Raw genomic sequence first — 20242 nt, forward strand, 5'->3', positions numbered from 1 at the left:
TGGACATAGCTATGCTCTGTTTCTGATTCTGTGTTTGACAAAGCATTGGGAGGATGACCCCAGACATGGGACATACCTCCACATTCCAAGACTGTCCAGATTAAGCCTGGATGAACGTCAACCGTGTGTGACTCCATGACTTTGCTCCTTATGCTTATATATAATATAATTTTCAGATTATTGTTGTTGCCATGGCGATAACGTGATAGCATCCTGGGCATGTGACCTCCTCAAAGGATGAGTTACCCAATTTTGCTGCTTAGAATAGAGTCTATTGAATAAAACACATGTAATGTACTCAGTTTTCTTAAAATGACATGGATATAATGTATATAATATTGAATTGCTTGCTGTAGATTTTTAGACCTATGATGTATATATAAAGAGACCAAACAATTGAAAATATATTTTAATACTTTTTTTGTTTATAAATCTAATCACATATTTATGTTACCAAAATCATGGAAAATGTTTCTAAAATACATATTTTTTCCAATAAAGGCAATAAGATTGTTTTTAATTTTACATAATTTGAAAGAAAAAAAACATAGTAGCAAATTTGGATATTAGTAAAATCATACATTTGAAATACACATTGGGATCTGCAGTTTGGCCCAAATAACAATAGTACATACATTAAGGTCAGTTTAGTTGAATTGACTTGCAAATTATACAAACATTTCCAGAACTGTTATTTCCACAAAGAATGGCCATAAACAACCAAATTAAACATTTTAAACTGGTGTCCTAAAAGAGTATTCAGTGCGTTTATATGAATCTGTAAATATTATTTTGCAAGGAAGAATTTATATATTTTAATTTGAACTTATATTCTCAAACTGATTTTTAATAAACCATCTTTTAATCTTCTTCCTTATATCTCCGGAGTCTCGTCTTGGTTTCCTCCTGCCGTTTCCTCCATGCGGCAATTATGTCATCATCATCATCCTCATCATTATTTTCTTCCTCTTTGCGCCTCCTATATTGAGACCTACGACCAATGTAACCTTTGGTTTCCTGATCACTAGTTTCATCTTTGATCTCATCATCTTCAAACTTCTCAAAGTTCAATTTTCTCTTTGCACTAATATCAGATGTATCTGAATTATCAGACTCTGTGGGATCCTTGTAATAATTTGTTCTAGCTTGTCTAGTGTTCATTGAATCAGCATTTTCCAATCTACTGGTCTCCACTGAGTTTTCACTAAAATTTTGAAACTCACACGTTTTTTTATTTTTAGCATAGAAACTCTTATCCTCCTCTGTGGATGACATTGACAATCTAGATGTTGATCTGTTTCTTTGATAAGAACACGAGGAACTGGTGTCTGGTTCTACAACTGTTTTGGAAAAAGAATAACCATTTGTTTCAGGCTCCTGTTGTCTCTGGAGTTTGGACCTTGTTATGTATCTTTCAGAAGTTTTTTCACTTTGAGACACTGCTTTTCCATCTGTTTGCACACCACTAAGCCATTTACTAACATTGTTCTCTATCTCTAGACTAGTTTTACTGGTACATGCTGAATAACGTGGATGGGAAACTGTTTCAGATTTGCTCCAGTCTCGATTCAAAGATGGTTTATAAGCCGGCTCTTTTAATAAAGTATTCATCAAACCATCATTTTCTTCTTCATCTTCATTATCTTTTGCTTTCTTCTTCTTAAACAGACCACTACGCTTATTAATGGCAATAACTTTTTCTTTCTGATACTGAGACATTTTTTCACTTAACTCCTCTCTTATCTCAATTTCTTTTTGGTTGAGCTTCTTCAAATCAATGTCATCTACATAAAGCCCATAAAGCGGTTTACTTGTTGTTGTAATTTTTCTCTTTGCACCGGTGACATCTGTATTTTGACTCATTGATGTGTTGTTTGACATTACTGAATTTGAGTCTGTACCTCCAAAGTCACGGTTTTTAAATACAGAACTAGATATACAAGATCCACTAGTTCCACCAAGCAATGAAGATTTATCATCATCTGCATTTCTGCCCAAATCTCCAGATCTCATACTCAGTGCTGAAGAAGCACGAGACATCATCATTATTTCATTTTGCTTTTGTGCTATGGTTTCACTAACTACGTTTGCAATCCAGTTCTGTATACTTGCCATGGAAATGGCATCACCGGGTCCTGCCGGCATATTGGAGATAGGGGCTACAGGAATTTGTGACTGACCTGAAACACTTCTAGGCTGAGATATTCTTGATCTGCCACTTTGCATGCTCAATAAAGAAGCTGTATCACAGGCTCCGCTAGCTGAAGGTAAATTGGAAAACAATGCAGATAGTGGGATGCTACCACTAATGGCACTCTCAGTTTCCCATCCACAAATTGACTGGCTCTCCTCTAAAGTCTGCTTTGAACGTTCTAGGATCTCTGCTCTTCTCTGCTTCCGTTTAATTGATGCGCTGTCTTCCCCTTTTGCAAGTTCCACAATCTCCTCTTTGTTTTCATTACCTATTTTCTGTTGATGCTTGGTTTTCCATTCTTGGTAAGCTTTTACGTCAACATCAGATTTACTTGTTTCATCATCTTCTTTTTGTCCAGCATTCTCTTCTTTGTTTTGCATATCAGAAGACTGTGAATCTTTCTTATGATATCCAAACTGTATTCTTTTGATTTTCCACCTTTCTAGTGGAGTTAGTTTATTTTTATTCTTTTTACAAAAGTTATACAGTGAGTTTGTTTCTGAGAAAACACTCTCCTCATCTATGTCTTTCTCTCTGTTTTTAGTACCATGGTCATCCCTGTCTTTATTTTGATATTTTTCTGCAGCTTCCTTTTCAATTTCCTGGAGCCTCTGATTCCACATATCCCAAGTGCTGTCTGTAGATACTGAGTCAGTTCGCCTCCTGCTCATTCTATTAATACCACTTGCTTCAAGTTGCTTCTTCAATGCTCTTATTTCCTGAGAGGTTACACTTTCTATATCACTTATTTCACTTGGAGAATAGCACCTTGGTCCCATCAGAGAGTTTTCATCATCATCAAGCCCTAGTGACTGGTATTTAGCATTTTGACGTTGCCACTCGTGAATCATCTGTTCCACTTGATCTTCCATCACTTCTCCATCTTCAGCAAGTCTCTTGTCTAATCCATTTTCCTTCTTTGGTATATCCTTTGGTGGAAGTCCTTGTTTTCTTCTCCATTCCTCATATATCCTTTCTTCTTCATCTTCATCAATAAGCGTTGGCTGCTTAGAAATAACACTCGACTTTCCTATTTGACTCATTACACTGCCCATAATACTAGTAGTGTCTTCTTCCTCAACAGTAATAGAGTGAACTTTAGCCCCCATTATGCTTTCAACGTCCTCTTCTTCCACCATTATAGAATGTGCCTTAGCTTCAATGACAGACCCTTGGCTTTTGTTATCATCATCGCCTTCCTCTATATCTGACATTTCTCTTTCTTCTAATAAATTCTCATTAAACTCTCGCAGCTGTTTAAGAAATCCATCATTGGGATAAATTGCACGTTTCTTGCGTATTGTCATCAGGGCTTCCATGATAGTCATATTGTGAAAGATCATTAAATAAGCAGCAACCAGGACTGCTGGTCTGCTTATACCCATCTCACTGTTTACTAAAACTTTACCTACAATAAAAGAAAAAAAGTTATTATCTTGAAACAATAAATGTAGATAAAACAAGTGTAGTGTAAACGAATACATAAAATTGTAGATTTTTGTTCCACATACAACATTTAAAATATTTTAATCTAAAAACTAAATTTCCCTTTTCCCTACATTGCAGTAGTCTGTTCATCCATTTATAGTTATATCTTATATAGTAAAGATCATTTAAAAAAAGAATAACACGTGGATTAAAAAAGAAAACAAAGGCTCCTGGAAACCATATTGTGGAATGGTAAGAAACATACCTAAGTTGATGTTTATATAATTTTAAAGGGACATAAGGCTCTTAGTAAACAGTAGGCAGTCATAGCTTATACTAAACAACCACAGCATAGGTCATATAAAATGTGCTTCGTTTCTGTTTTTTTCTTTGTGAGTATTTAATTCAGGGATAGGATGCATTTTCACACCACTGGAAACTGATCTTAGAGAATATAAACATGCTGATTGGTATTTATGTTGTATACATGAACATGAGCAAGGCAAGTGCATGCAGTTAGTATGTCCATATGCTTTCTTGCATGGACTGTACAGATTAGTTAGTATGTCCATATGCTTTCTTGCATGGACTGTACAGATCAGTTAGTGTGTCCATATGCTTTCTTGCATGGACTGTACAGATCAGTTAGTGTGTCCATATGCTTTCTTGCATGGACTGTACAGATCAGTTAGTGTGTCCTTATGCTTTCTAGCATGGACTGTACAGATCAGTTAGTGTGTCCTTATGCTTTCTAGCATGGACTGTACAGATCAGTTAGTATGTCCATATGCTTTCTTGCATGGACTGTACAGATCAGTTAGTGTGTCCATATGCTTTCTTGCATGGACCGTACAGATCAGTTAGTATGTCCATATGCTTTCTTGCATGGACTGTACAGATCAGTTAGTGTGTCCATATGCTTTCTTGCATGGACCGTACAGATCAGTTAGTATGTCCATATGCTTTCTAGCATGGACTGTACAGATCAGTTAGTGTGTCCATATGCTTTCTTGCATGGACTGTACAGATCAGTTAGTGTGTCCATATGCTTTCTTGCATGGACCGTACAGATCAGTTAGTATGTCCATATGCTTTCTTGCATGGACTGTATAGATCAGTTAGTGTGTCCATATGCTTTCTTGCATGGACCGTACAGATCAGTTAGTATGTCCATATGCTTTCTAGCATGGACTGTACAGATCAGTTAGTGTGTCCATATGCTTTCTTGCATGGACTGTACAGATCAGTTAGTATGTCCATATGCTTTATAGCATGGACTGTACAGATCAGTTAGTGTGTCCATATGCTTTCTTGCATGGACTGTACAGATCAGTTAGTATGTCCTAATGCTTTCTTGCATGGACTGTACAGATCAGTTAGTATGTCCATATGCTTTCTTGCATGGACTGTACAGATCAGTAAGTGTGTCCATATGCTTTCTTGCATGGACCGTACAGATCAGTTAGTATGTCCATATGCTTTCTTGCATGGACTGTACAGATCAGTTAGTGTGTCCATATGCTTTCTTGCATGGACCGTACAGATCAGTTAGTATGTCCATATGCTTTCTAGCATGGACTGTACAGATCAGTTAGTGTGTCCATATGCTTTCTTGCATGGACTGTACAGATCAGTTAGTATGTCCATATGCTTTATAGCATGGACTGTACAGATCAGTTAGTGTGTCAATATGCTTTCTTGCATGGACTGTACAGATCAGTTAGTGTGTCCATATGCTTTCTTGCATGGACTGTACAGATCAGTTAGTGTGTCCTTATGCTTTCTAGCATGGACTGTACAGATCAGTTAGTGTGTCCTTATGCTTTCTAGCATGGACTGTACAGATCAGTTAGTATGTCCATATGCTTTCTTGCATGGACTGTACAGATCAGTTAGTGTGTCCATATGCTTTCTTGCATGGACTGTACAGATCAGTTAGTGTGTCCTTATGCTTTCTAGCATGGACTGTACAGATCAGTTAGTGTGTCCTTATGCTTTCTAGCATGGACTGTACAGATCAGTTAGTATGTCCATATGCTTTCTTGCATGGACTGTACAGATCAGTTAGTGTGTCCATATGCTTTCTTGCATGGACCGTACAGATCAGTTAGTGTGTCCATATGCTTTCTTGCATGGACTGTACAGATCAGTTAGTGTGTCCTTATGCTTTCTAGCATGGACTGTACAGATCAGTTAGTGTGTCCTTATGCTTTCTAGCATGGACTGTACAGATCAGTTAGTATGTCCATATGCTTTCTTGCATGGACTGTACAGATCAGTTAGTGTGTCCATATGCTTTCTTGCATGGACCGTACAGATCAGTTAGTATGTCCATATGCTTTCTTGCATGGACTGTACAGATCAGTTAGTGTGTCCATATGCTTTCTTGCATGGACCGTACAGATCAGTTAGTATGTCCATATGCTTTCTAGCATGGACTGTACAGATCAGTTAGTGTGTCCATATGCTTTCTTGCATGGACTGTACAGATTAGTTAGTATGTCCATATGCTTTCTTGCATGGACTGTACAGATCAGTTAGTGTGTCCATATGCTTTCTTGCATGGACTGTACAGATCAGTTAGTGTGTCCATATGCTTTCTTGCATGGACTGTACAGATCAGTTAGTGTGTCCTTATGCTTTCTAGCATGGACTGTACAGATCAGTTAGTGTGTCCTTATGCTTTCTAGCATGGACTGTACAGATCAGTTAGTATGTCCATATGCTTTCTTGCATGGACTGTACAGATCAGTTAGTGTGTCCATATGCTTTCTTGCATGGACCGTACAGATCAGTTAGTATGTCCATATGCTTTCTTGCATGGACTGTACAGATCAGTTAGTGTGTCCATATGCTTTCTTGCATGGACCGTACAGATCAGTTAGTATGTCCATATGCTTTCTAGCATGGACTGTACAGATCAGTTAGTGTGTCCATATGCTTTCTTGCATGGACTGTACAGATCAGTTAGTGTGTCCATATGCTTTCTTGCATGGACCGTACAGATCAGTTAGTATGTCCATATGCTTTCTAGCATGGACTGTACAGATCAGTTAGTGTGTCCATATGCTATCTTGCATGGACTGTACAGATCAGTTAGTATGTCCATATGCTTTATAGCATGGACTGTACAGATCAGTTAGTGTGTCCATATGCTTTCTTGCATGGACTGTACAGATCAGTTAGTATGTCCTAATGCTTTCTTGCATGGACTGTACAGATCAGTTAGTATGTCCATATGCTTTCTTGCATGGACTGTACAGATCAGTAAGTGTGTCCATATGCTTTCTTGCATGGACCGTACAGATCAGTTAGTATGTCCATATGCTTTCTTGCATGGACTGTACAGATCAGTTAGTGTGTCCATATGCTTTCTTGCATGGACCGTACAGATCAGTTAGTATGTCCATATGCTTTCTAGCATGGACTGTACAGATCAGTTAGTGTGTCCATATGCTTTCTTGCATGGACTGTACAGATCAGTTAGTATGTCCATATGCTTTATAGCATGGACTGTACAGATCAGTTAGTGTGTCAATATGCTTTCTTGCATGGACTGTACAGATCAGTTAGTGTGTCCATATGCTTTCTTGCATGGACTGTACAGATCAGTTAGTGTGTCCATATGCTTTCTTGCATGGACTGTACAGATCAGTTAGTGTGTCCATATGCTTTCTTGCATGGACTGTACAGATCAGTTAGTGTGTCCATATGCTTTCTTGCATGGACTGTACAGATCAGTTAGTGTGTCCATATGCTTTCTTGCATGGACTGTACACATCAGTTAGTGTGTCCATATGCTTTCTTGCATGGACTGTACAGATCAGTTAGTGTGTCCATATGCTTTCTTGCATGGACTGTACAGATCAGTTAGTGTGTCCATATGCTTTCTTGCATGGACTGTACAGATCATTTAGTGTGTCCATATGCTTTCTTGTATGGACTGTACAGATCAGTTAGTGTGCCAATATGCTTTCTTGCATGGACTGTACAGATCAGTTAGTATGTCCATATGCTTTCTAGCATGGACTGTACAGATCAGTTAGTATGTCCACATGCTTTCTTGCATGGACTGTACAGATCAGTTAGTATGTCCATATGCTTTCTTGCATGGACTGTACAGATCAGTTAGTGTGTCCATATGCTTTTTTGGGATGTCAAAATAGATCCAGTGTAGGACTTACAGACACGGGTTACTCTAAATTAAATTAGTATGATTAATATAGGGCACACAAAATAAGAAAAACCACAGCATTTTCCAATTTACTTCTATTATCAACCTCTTTCTTCTAGTATAATTTGTTTAAGAGCATACCTAGGTAGTGTCAGAAGTGTACAGATGTCTTGAGCTGCTGCCACATAATGCTATGTACACGTGCACGCTCATGAGCCTACTCTGGCATGATCTTCAACAAAGCATACCAAAAAAACAAAAAACAATATTTTAGAAATAATTTTAAAAGTTTTTTTTTTTAATAGTTGCATGCTATTGTCTGAATCATGAAATTTTAATTTTTAAGTTTCATGTCCCTTTAAAAACTCATAAAAAGATTTTTCATTAAATATATTTACTCTATACTTGGTAAAATGATTACTAAATGATTACTAAATTATAGCTATACTAAATAAAACTTACATTAATATCTTGACAAGTTGCTATCAATTATTTGTTTGGTGTTTTATTTCATTTATTTATTTTTAATGGATTTCGCATTAAATAACGGGTTTTTATATAATTAGGTTTTAATAAATACTTGGCATAAACTTTGTCTGTTTATATCTAAAAAAAGTTGATTGGACTAGGCATGTTAGTCCAGTAATTTAGATACCAAAATAAGAGATAATAAAAGAGTATTGCATTGAGCAATGATACTTTTTTATTGGACTATCTATCTATCTATCTATCTATCTATCTATCTATCTATATATATATATATATATATATATATATATATATATATATATATATATATATATATATATATATATATTTATATATATATAAAAGGAGACAAGCTTTCGGAATATTCCTCCCTTCCCAAGTATGAAGCAATACTAACCAATTCAATGAAATTTACAGCTTATATCTTGAAGCACAGGATGGATAAAAGCACAGAAAGTGTTACAGAGGTCTGAGTGCAGGGAGAGGAGGAGTGTCATAAAATCATGAAGGGGTCTGAGGTGAAAGTTGTATAGAGGAGGACAATATCCAGTGTAAGAAAACAGACAGGGGAGAGATATAATTATACATAGAGCATTTACTGACATAAAGTTATACTTCTACTGCATCAAGATGTATAAAGATGTGTAATTATGTATCCAGAGGGAATATACAATTGTCAAAAAAAGGGAAAAATAATAATAATAATAGTAAGGGCATAAGTGAGGACATAAGCTTACCTATGTACTATGTATAAATAAAGAGTGTGGAATATAAGATGTTAACCATATGATAGTATATTACAAATACTTTTCAGTCAGCATTTAGTCCAGTATTTAAAGTGTTGAAGTGCATTATTATTTTCATTTTAAATGCTTTTCTTTCCAGGGTGTTTTTGAAGTTGCCTCTGAGAATCTTGATTTTGAGGTATAGGATGGAGTGGTCAGATTGGATGAAATGGTGACCAATAGGAGTGCAGTATTTTGTTCCACGTTGATTTTTTTTATTGTTTCTCCAATATAACATCTGGAGGGGATATAAAAAATCATAAAAGACTTACAGCCACTACTCACATCTTTCCACAACCACCAATCCTGGTATTTAGAGAACCACCTAACCTTAAACAGAAACTGTTCCACCGGAAGCTATACCTAGAGAAAAAGAACACTCAGAACAGAACCAAGTGCTGCAATAAATCTCTCTGCAAACTATGTCAACACATTTGTGAAAGCAGCAAAGCAAATCACAACAATAAATCCTATAACATTAAATATCTACAGTATATCTCTGCAAATGTGCTATACATGACACATTGCACTGGATGTAAAGTGGGATTTTATATTGGAGAAACAAGCCAAAAACTGCACCTTTTGACGAACCTGCTGAGACACTCAATCAAAAATCACTGTGAAACAAAATACTGCACTGCCATTGGTCACCATTTCACCCAATCAGACAGCTACATCCAAAACCTCAAAATCAAAATCCTCAAAAGGCAACTTAAAAATCACCCTGGAAAGAGAAACATTTGAAATGAAAATGATAATGCGCTTCAACACTTTAAATACCGGCCAATCACATTGTATATTCTTTATACGTAGTACATAGGCAAGCTTATGTCCTCACATATGCTATTACTATTATTATTATTATTATTATTTATTTTGACAATTTTATATCCCCTCTGGATACATAATTACACATCTTTATACATCTTGATGCAGTAGATATATAACTTTATGTCAGTATATGCTCTATGTATAGTTATATCTCTCCCCTGTCTGTTTTCTTACACTGGCTATCATCAGCCTCTTTACATCTTTCACATCAGAACCGCTCATGATTTTATGACACCCTCTCCTCCCCCCTCTACCCAGAGCACTGTAACACTTTGGACTCAATTTATCAAGCAAGGGCGGACAGTGGCGTACATATTCACCCGCCCCAGCTCACCTTTGGCAAGCAGCAATCCGCTGGCGGAATTCAGCATTGCATATGGGCGCTATTTTGCGCTTGCGTGCAGTCCCGCCCCTCGTGTGAAATTCTCCACCTAAGAGGCGGAGAAGAGGGTAGAGAAGCCCATTCTGTCCTTTTAACCATCTTGTGTTTCAAGACACAATCTGTAAATTCCATTGGTCAGTATTGTTTCAGACTTGAGGAAGGGAGGAATATCCGAAAGCTTATCTGCTTAAACATATATAGTTAGTCCATTAAGTAAAGTATTATTGCTCAATCCAATACTCTTGTTATTTTGGTATCTATCTAAAAAAGATTTAAACTATTGTCTGCAACAACACAGAAGAGGCGTTTTGTTTCAAAGAAAAAGTTAAATTGCTTACTAAAATGCTTTAATCTAAATTACAAGCCATTTAAACTAATTTGCAGTTAAGTGTCATAATTCTATTATAAAATAAACTGCTTTTTTATATTAGAATATTTTATTTTTAAACACATTTTCAGGGTTAAATACGTATACCTATTGTGTTCCACCATAAAATATGGTCACTGATTGGCGCATACACATGTATGCCTGGTTTTCATTTGTTCACCAGCTTTATCCACATCTGTAGTGGCACAGGAAAAGAGCTTTAGCTATGTATTTAATCAATTTGCAAGGGTTAAAAGAATTGTAACAAAAATATTTTTTTAACGAAATTGATAATAATTTACACTATAATTTCCTTTTTACAGGCGATATAAAACTGTTCTATTTGCATCTTGATCTTTTGTAACGCTTTACGTTTTATTTTCAGGAGTGCTAAGCAATACATATATCCTAGGCAATATGCAGACCAATTGGTGGAAACCCAAACCGATGTTTTTCTCTAAATTATTATTATGCGCTGCTATATTTTTATCCTTGTTGTTGTTAGTCTTAAAATAATAACCAAACCCCTCATGATTCATAAGAAAAAGTTCAAGTGTGTCAGACACCAGCAGTTTATTTTTATCCAATATCCTGCCAGAGGCCCCTTTTGACAGAAAAGGGAGCAAACTCCGTTTTTTTGTAATCTAAAAATGAATTCACGTGGGGCTATTTTCTGTCAGGGCAGTGGTGGCCTCTGGTGGCTTTGTATTTGGAATATAAATCTGAAGCAGTGACATTATATATTTGCAGCATGCTAGATAACCAGCTGTTTTTGTAAGGTAGATTTTGCTTTTTTTTTTCAAAGTGACATAATAATTTGAATTCTTTAAATGCTAATTTGTTAAAGCAAGGTCAAAATCAAATATATGTTTACTATTTGATAAATAGAAATGTGGCAAAGAAATGGAGAACAATATATGATTTGCTAAAATGTTTTTAAGCTTCTAAATATATAGATATGTGTGTGTGTGTATATATATATATATATATATATATATATATATATATATATATATATATATATATATAAAGAGAGGGAGAGAGATATGTCTCTTTTTATTTATTATATTACTAATTAGCAATAAATTATTTAGGATTTTTATTCATGTAGCTGCTTGTTCTTTGTAGAAATATCAGCAATAAAGTAACCATTTTGATTATTTAAAAAACCCAAAAATCTTTATTTTAAAGGGATTAAGTACATTCAACGTAACATTTAAAGAAAAAAAGAAAACAAGCACAATTTTAATTATTTATTTATTTCTATCTTGTTATGAAAAATGAAATCGATAAGTGGTGATATGCAAGAAGGTGATGGAGAACAATACCCTATTCACTGTTATTTTCTGAAGATAAAGCACATATTTAAGAGTTTAAATGACATAATTACAAGCAAAAACGTGTTCATATAAGGTGTGAATCTGAAAAAAGAACAGCAACATATTAAAAAACAATAATAATAATAATAAATTTAATAGAGGTAATCCCCTAAAAATATTTTTTTTTTGGGCAAGAAGAATGATAATATTTTTAAAGATATGCTTAAAGGGACATTAAATTCAATGTTTTATAGTCACCAAAAATTAATCACTGCATTTCAAAATATCTCCATAAAATAAATAAATAGATTAATTAATTAACCAATTAATTCATTATTTAATTAATTTAAACTGTCATTTTTTAGCTAAATATGCTGTGCTTTGCAGTACAGGGACATACCCATTGAAAAGCATTTTGTTTCTTATGTCTGTAGCTGATTGGAAACAGATATAAATGAGATTCTGTACATCAAGGACTTACTGTGCAGCATGTAGGGGGGTTAAAATTCCACAGAATGCACTGAAGGCTTTCTATGGGGATTTAAACAACATTAAATGCTGGGAAAATGCATAATGAAAGTACTTTGCAAAGTCTTTAACTATAAAAAAATTGTGTAATGTCCCTTTAATGTAAAAGTGACGCAGCTTTACTATGTAAGTCTAAATTTAATTCTAGTAGAAACATGAGAGCAAAATGTTGTCTCAGTTTGTAAACCAAGTGCCAGGACTTTCATAATTTTCTTTATCCAATCTTGCCTTTAAAATTTTAATAATAAAATGTAACCTCTATGATTATGATTAGGGTCATAGTTGTAGTTATGGACTGGGTTAGGGTTAATGTTTTGTGTGAAGTTTAAGGTTAGGTTAATGGTGGTTAGGGCTAGGGTTATAGTTAGGGCTAGGGTTCATGTTATGTGTGAAGTTTATGTTTGGGTTAATGGTGGTTAGGGCTAGGGTTATAGTTAGGGCTAGGGTTAATGTTATGTGTGAAGTTTATGTTTTTGTTAATGGTGGTTAGGGCTAGGGTTATAGTTAGGGCTAGGGTTAATGTTATGTGTGAAGTCCAGCGCTGCAGAATCTTTTGGCGCTCTACAAATAACCGATAATAATAATAAAAGTTTATGTTTGGGTTAATGGTGGTTAGGGCTAGGGTTATAGTTAGGGCTAGGGTTAATGTTATGTGTGAAGTTTATGTTTGGGTTAATGGTGGTTATGGCTAGGGTTATAGTTAGGGCTAGGGTTAATGTTATGTGTGAAGTTTATGTTTGGGTTAATGGTGGTTAGGGCTAGGGTTATAGTTAGGGCTAGGGTTAATGTTATGTGTGAAGTTTATGTTTTTGTTAATGGTGGTTAGGGCTAGGGTTATAGTTAGGGCTAGGGTTAATGTTATGTGTGAAGTCCAGCGCTGCAGAATCTTTTGTCGCTCTACAAATAACCGATAATAATAATAAAAGTTTATGTTTGGGTTAATGGTGGTTAGGGCTAGGGTTATAGTTAGGGCTAGGGTTAATGTTATGTGTGAAGTTTATGTTTGGGTTAATGGTGGTTAGGGCTAGGGTTATAATTAGGGATAGAGTTAGGATTAGGGATAGAGTTTTGATTATGTTTAAATATAGGTTTATGGTTAGGGATAGGTCTACAAATTGTTGATGCAGCAAATCATAGTATACATTATGAGTTCTGGAAAATATCCCCACATTGTTACCTCTGTAGGTGAGGAGAGCCTCGTCCAGAAATTCAGCAGCAGGTCGGAAGAATTTTGAGATGTCTGAATCTGGAAAATCATCCACTTCCACGCCCATGTAATGAATCTCCATGCCAGTGTAGAAGTCTGGCCCAGTGAAAACCGTGGTGCCATGACCCGTGTTTAGGATGTGGGTGATTCCCATTCTCTTCAGACGACCTTTGTTTACAGCTACAGTCCTACAATGAGGATTATGTTATTTATAATATGTACTGTATTTTTACTGGACTAATACACAGGATACATAGTACTAAATACCTTAAACTGGCATTTACACAAATAATACCCAGAAATGCTTGCTAAATTGCTAAATTTACTGAATGGTCTCTCCAATCGTTCTAACGTCACCAGCCTAACCCATTTCATCAGTTCTCATGCTATTCTATGTATCTGATTCTCTGAGGTATACTCATGTATTCATCAGCTAGTGAATCAGCTGTATAGAATACCATAGAAAATAGAAGATAGGCTGGTGACGCTGTGGAGACTTAAGGGACCTCAGTGTATTTTGCCCATTGTGGTCATACAAACCATTATGTTTCTTTGCTATGTGTTTTACCTGATGGATTATATGATTATTGTATAACTTATGTTTATCTCTCTGGGATAAATCTAAAGGGCCCAGTGATCTAAAGTTATCTGGGCTTTTGAGATTGTTAGAGAATGATCACAATTATTTCTATTTCACTGGTGGAATGTTCTAAAGCTACTTTGTACCCTGAAAACATGGTGTCTCGCTTAGGGGCGTATACTGCTTTTATTTTTAAAAGAGCACAATAAAATTTGTATGTAAATTACACAGGAATAAATCATATTAAATATGCGCAGTGTAAATTGTAATTTTAGTACACTGGATGCGCAAAAATCACTTAGAAATTCGTACTTATAAGTACAAAATATGAAGCGTAAATTGTTGTTTTTTTGTAAATTAGGCTGAACATGGGTGTTCCATGGGCGTATATGAAATTATCTCTCTAATCCCAGCATAATTCTGTAACACTACATATCTTACAGTTTTTTCTCGCAAACTTAAAGGTGGGGATATTTTCTCACATACTTAATACCCTAATAGAAAAACACATGCATATGAAAATATATGTAAGATGCTATATGCAGAAAGCAGCGTCATGTGATTTATATTGGCTGCAGGATTTCATTTTGAAAGTGCGTCCCCTGTTCACTGCTAACGTAGCTCTAAGTATCCCTATCCATCGAGCTCCATTACTTTCAATAGGAGCCATCTCACCCTATTTTATGATCATTCCACCAGGGTAGCCCCTGAGAGGGTCGGTGAGAAAAACACGTCTGATCTGGGGAGGTTTATCGAGCCCAAAGTGTTTTACAGCTCCAAGAAATGATATGGAGATTTCATCCATGTGTCTGCTGCATTTTAGCATATAACATATAGCTTATGTCAATAATTTACACACATTCATGCCCCATGTGCTACAATGCTGTGTGTCACTTCTTGTTTTTGTAGAACTCTGGAGATAATTTATTATAGGTTTGGCCTTTTATGTTTCCTCTTTTTAAAGAAATAGCATCAACTCAGTATGACAAATGCCTGTATTGTAATTGTTCCTCTTGACATTTGTTCTGCTATTCAAATGTTTTACTAGAACAAATGAAAACATTTGAATATCAAATGTTGCATTTGAATCTTGATACCAATAACCTTGCTAAAGTCTGTGAGGATCAAGATTCAAATATCGATATGTTAGAAAGCCAGAAAATCAACAATTGGTTGGAAAACAAAATGACAAATATTTTTTATACATTATTTTTTCTTTTATGTATTTGAAGTATCAACAAACACAATCCATTACTCAATCCATCATGACATATTCTATTTTATAGACCATAACCTCACTCCTGGAATCAATACATTTGATGCCAAAATCCTTTGAGCATAAGCATGTGAGCAGACTGTTGCTATAAAGTATATGCTAAATTAGTTCTAAAGATAGTCCTTAATATTCTGTTTTATTTTTGCTTCTGTAAAGGTCTATAAAAATCCCTGCCAACCTTTTCTCTTATATATATAATAGATTTGACTGTGTTAAATATGTTATCCATAATAATTCATGCAAATAGGATTCACACCATGTAGGATTGGAGGCATAAACATAATGGCCTCTAGTTATCAAGTTCCGTAAGGAGCTTGATGCCCCGTGTTTCTGGCGAGTCTTCAGACTCACCAGAAACAGCAGTTATGAAGCAGCGGTCACAAAGACCGCTGCTCCATAACCTGTCCACCTGCTCTGAGCAGACGGACAGTCATCGCCGGAAATCGAGTACGATCGGGTTGATTGACACCCCCCTGCTGGCGGCCTATTGGCCGCGAGTCTGCAGGGGGCGGCGTTGCACCAGCAGCTCTTGTGAGCTGCTGGTGCAATGTTGAATACGGCGAGCGTATTGCTCGTCGTATTCAGCGAGGTCTGGCGGACCTGATCCGCAGTGTCGGATTAGGTCCGCCAGACCTTAATAACTAGAGGCCATAGACATTTGTTTTTTAAGCATTCATAGATAATGAGTGAAAGTTCATATGCATTTTATTAGCTAATTCTCTCTATATATGGTCTAATAATACCACCTGCCTTTTCAAGAAAATAACACAATGGTTAATGCAGTATTCCTAACACATGATTATTTTTGTTGAAAGTGCTCATAAAAATAATAGAAAGCACAATCACACGTTTTTAAACAAAAATGTAAAAAAATATATATTTCCAAAACTGAATAAAATATACAACAGAACTCATAGCTGGATTTCACATTAGGCAAATGATATACCTACCTAGGGGTGCCTTCTACAACAGTGGCTGGTCAAGCTTTGTAATACACTCCCTTTTATCTAACATTCTGGGGCCGAATTATCAAGCTCCGAATGGAGCTTAAAAACCCGTGTTTCCTGAAGGCTCGCCAGAAACACAAGTTATGAAGCAGCGGTCTAAAGACCGCTGCTCCATAACCTGTCTGCCTGCTCTGAGGAGGTGGACAGACATCGCTGGAAATCAACCCGATCGAAATCTGCAGGGGGCGGTATTGCATCAGCAGTTCACAAGAACTACTGGTGCAATGATAAATGCAGAGAGTGTATGCTGATGGCATTTATCGATGTGCATGGGACATGATCCGCAATATCGGATCATGTCCACTCACATCATGATAAATAGGCCCCTCTGTGTTCTCTGCACTTGGATACCCAATACAGCCAATCAGAAACTGTGCTGGAAAATGTATCGGCAACAGCAAGTGCTGACATCATAAAGTATGTCTGGCTTGAAAAGTCATGTAGCATATTTTTATCCTGTGCCTGCATGCACATACAATATAAATCCCACCCTCGCAGAACTATTAAAATGCAAATAAAGAACTGTACAAAAATGGCAAACTGAATAAAGTTGTCCCTTATGAGTTTAAAGGACACGACTCAATTTTAAACAACATTCTAATTTACTTCTTTTATCTAATTTGCTTCATTCTCTTGGTATGCTTTGTTGAAGGAGCAACAATGATATCCCTTTAAATTGAAACAGTACTTATGTCAGTCTGTAGCCACCAATCAGCAAGCACTACCCATGATCTGAACCAAAAATGGGCCGGCTCCTGACCTTACATTCCTGCTTTTTCAAATAAAAATAGCAAGAGAACAAATAAAAATTCATAATAGGAGTAAATTAGAAAGTTGCTTAAAATTACATGCTCTATTTGCCTTATGAAAGAAACAAATTGGGTTTAGTATCCCTTTAAAAACAATATTTTTGTAAACATTTTTAAAACCATATACTTCATTGCACTAAAACTCAGACTCCTATATACATGCAGATACAATATTAAAGTAACAGAACTCTGGCAATACAAATTAATACAGGAGGACATGAAACCTAAAATACTTTCCAATACGCTACTGGGAATTAGCTGAGCACTTCAGGTGAGCCAATGAGAAGAAACATATACGTGAGAAGCTATCTCCCAGTAGTGCACTGCTGCTCCTAAGTCTACCTAGGTATCCTATTCAATGATGGATACCAAGAGAACAAAGCAAATTAAATCATAGAAGTAAAATGGAAAGCTGATTAACATTGCATTCTCTAGCTGAATCATGAAATAAATACTTTTGGGTTTCATAATCCCTTTAAGAAGAGTAATGACACAATCTAACAAAAGTACATACGATATCGTTAGCTTAGAATCATAGCCAATGGATAAAGATATGATATTTGTTCATACATATACCCACCAACCCTTATTCACTCACTTCTCAGCAATGAAGATGTTGGGCCAGACCTCATCTACAGAATTCATGGGAGATTCCATTCGGTCCATCATCAGATCCCTCTGTATATCCATTACACATGGAGTATTGAATAAGCTTCTGTCATCAATCTTCTCTTTCACTCGGTTATATAGATCTTCAACAAGAAGCTGTTCAGCTGACTCCAGCAACCCAGGGCACGCAGTGTCTACCTTTAACTCTTTGGGTTTCAACTCTGGAATAGAATGTTATTGTCAATAAGGGACAGATCGCTTGTATATGCAACTTGTCTGCTACGTATCACTGAAATAAGATAGGGTCTAATTGTGCAAGTTTCTAAAAAGTACTGAAATAATGGGGGCAGAGGCTTGGATACAAGGTAATAACAGGTAAAAAGTATATTAATATAACAATGTTAGTTATGCAAACATGTTGAATGGGTAATAAAGGGATTATCTATATTTTTAAACAATAAACATTTTGGAGTAGACTGCCCCTTTAAACAAAAATATCCCTATATTTACTCAATTAAACACTACAACATGTGTCTCCCCAGTGTGAACAGGATCTACCCCCCCCCCCTTTTTTAGGAGACTGCAGGCACCTTATTCTTATCTTTTGCTAGTCCTGTTTTATATACCTATCCTAATCCTACTAAACTCTATACTTTTATTTGTTTCTCATACTTCTAAGCAATTGTTCCTTAGACCTATATATATTCCTATGCCACGCTCATTCCTATTCCACGCTCATGCCTGTAAACTAATGATAATCGTGCTTTAGTACGTACATGGTTTTTTTTTGTGTTAAAAATGTAATATTAGAAACTGTTTAATCCTAGACTATACCCTTGTTATTACTGAATTTGGTTCTTTATTGAATCCCTTTTGGCTATGCCTGTATATAATTGTGTATTGTATTGTATTTAATTTGGAGAAACTCAATACAAATTTAATTAATAAAAAAAAAAAAACACATGTGCAGATCTTTTGAACAGTGTTTAACTGCTAATATATTTTTGACATATGTAAAAGAAATCACTTTGATGTCCCTTTAAATTAAAATAGTCTGCACTTAACCTTTTATGGAAAAAATATTTGAACATATAGCAACCCTATAGATATAATCAATCTCCTCATTTTTAATATATTGACCATGGGCATCCGCAGAAGTTTTTCCGGGTGGGGGGTTAAAAAACAAAATACCCTAAGCATAATAATATCAGTGGAAACATGTAAAGCAGACAGAGTTGCCCATTGACGCATGAGCTGCACATTTTAAACATGGTAGCTCATTGGTGTCAAGAGTGACTCAAGTTAGTGCTTATACTTAGATATATATAAATATGATTTGAAAATCTTGGGGCCAGCCCAAAATAAATATATTATATTACACATACAGTATATATATATATATATACACACAATCACACACACACCACATAGAAAGTCTGGCAATCTCTTGCAAGCACATAGCTAGATTAAAAGCAAAATGTATGAGCTAGTTACAGCATTTGGCCAAATAATGATAGCCCAGGACAATGTCAAGGCCTCTTCCTCCCCGAACCTATAACCACAAAACATGCCTTTAACCAAACACAGTGAGAACAAGGGTGTAATTTCCCTAGACACTTACAAAACACAGAAATAGACTGTACTTTCAAACCAGATCTGATACACATCCCATGACCCTGCAAAACTCACCTGCACTCAGACATCTCCACTGCTATTAGTGATATTAACACAACACAGAAAATCTGGCACTCTCTTTGCAAGCACTCAGCTAAATTGAAAGTAAAATGGAAGAGTTAGTTTTAATCTAGCTGTGTACTGTGTAGTGTGCCTGACTTTTTACCTAGAGCAAAATTAAAGGGGGGGGGGGGGGCAAGTGCGCCCCCCTCAGATGCCCATGATATTGTTTAGTACTTACTGTCACTTATATATGCTTGCTACACTAAGCAATTTATCACTGTGTTGAGACACGAATTTGGGTTTGTATCATAACCATAGCTACAGTTGCTATGACGACTTGTATACACTACTACACTCAACCTGCCTATCAGAGCTAATAACATAGGGATCTAAGGCAGACTCTTAACATACCAAAAGGTACTTTTTGCACTTACATATTGAAGCTCATATTACACTACATTGTGTAAAAGTGAATGTATAAAGGCACAATACATAACACTGCTTGTATGCTTAATATTGTCATGCCGCGAAACCGGAAGTGAGATAACATCACTTCCGGTAGGCATGATCACAGTGGAAC

General features: G+C 36.0%; 1 protein-coding gene across 2 annotated transcripts in view; it reads right to left on the reverse strand.

The window, feature by feature from the left end:
• Window positions 1–393: 393 nt before the first annotated feature.
• Window positions 394–20242, reverse strand: part of STYXL2 (serine/threonine/tyrosine interacting like 2) — a 167389-nt gene continuing 147540 nt past the window's right edge. For both annotated transcript variants that reach the window (XM_053705863.1, XM_053705864.1), the window contains exons 4-6: window positions 17975–18206; window positions 13675–13892; window positions 394–3602 (exon numbers count right to left, since the gene is read on the reverse strand). In XM_053705863.1, the coding sequence (XP_053561838.1) occupies window positions 862–3602; window positions 13675–13892; window positions 17975–18206 (3191 nt within the window). In that variant the 3' untranslated portion in view covers window positions 394–861. The remainder of the gene's footprint in view (window positions 3603–13674; window positions 13893–17974; window positions 18207–20242) is intronic.

The sequence above is a fragment of the Bombina bombina genome, chromosome 3 (genome assembly GCF_027579735.1).
Source record: "Bombina bombina isolate aBomBom1 chromosome 3, aBomBom1.pri, whole genome shotgun sequence".
NCBI classification, from domain to species: domain Eukaryota; kingdom Metazoa; phylum Chordata; class Amphibia; order Anura; family Bombinatoridae; genus Bombina; species Bombina bombina.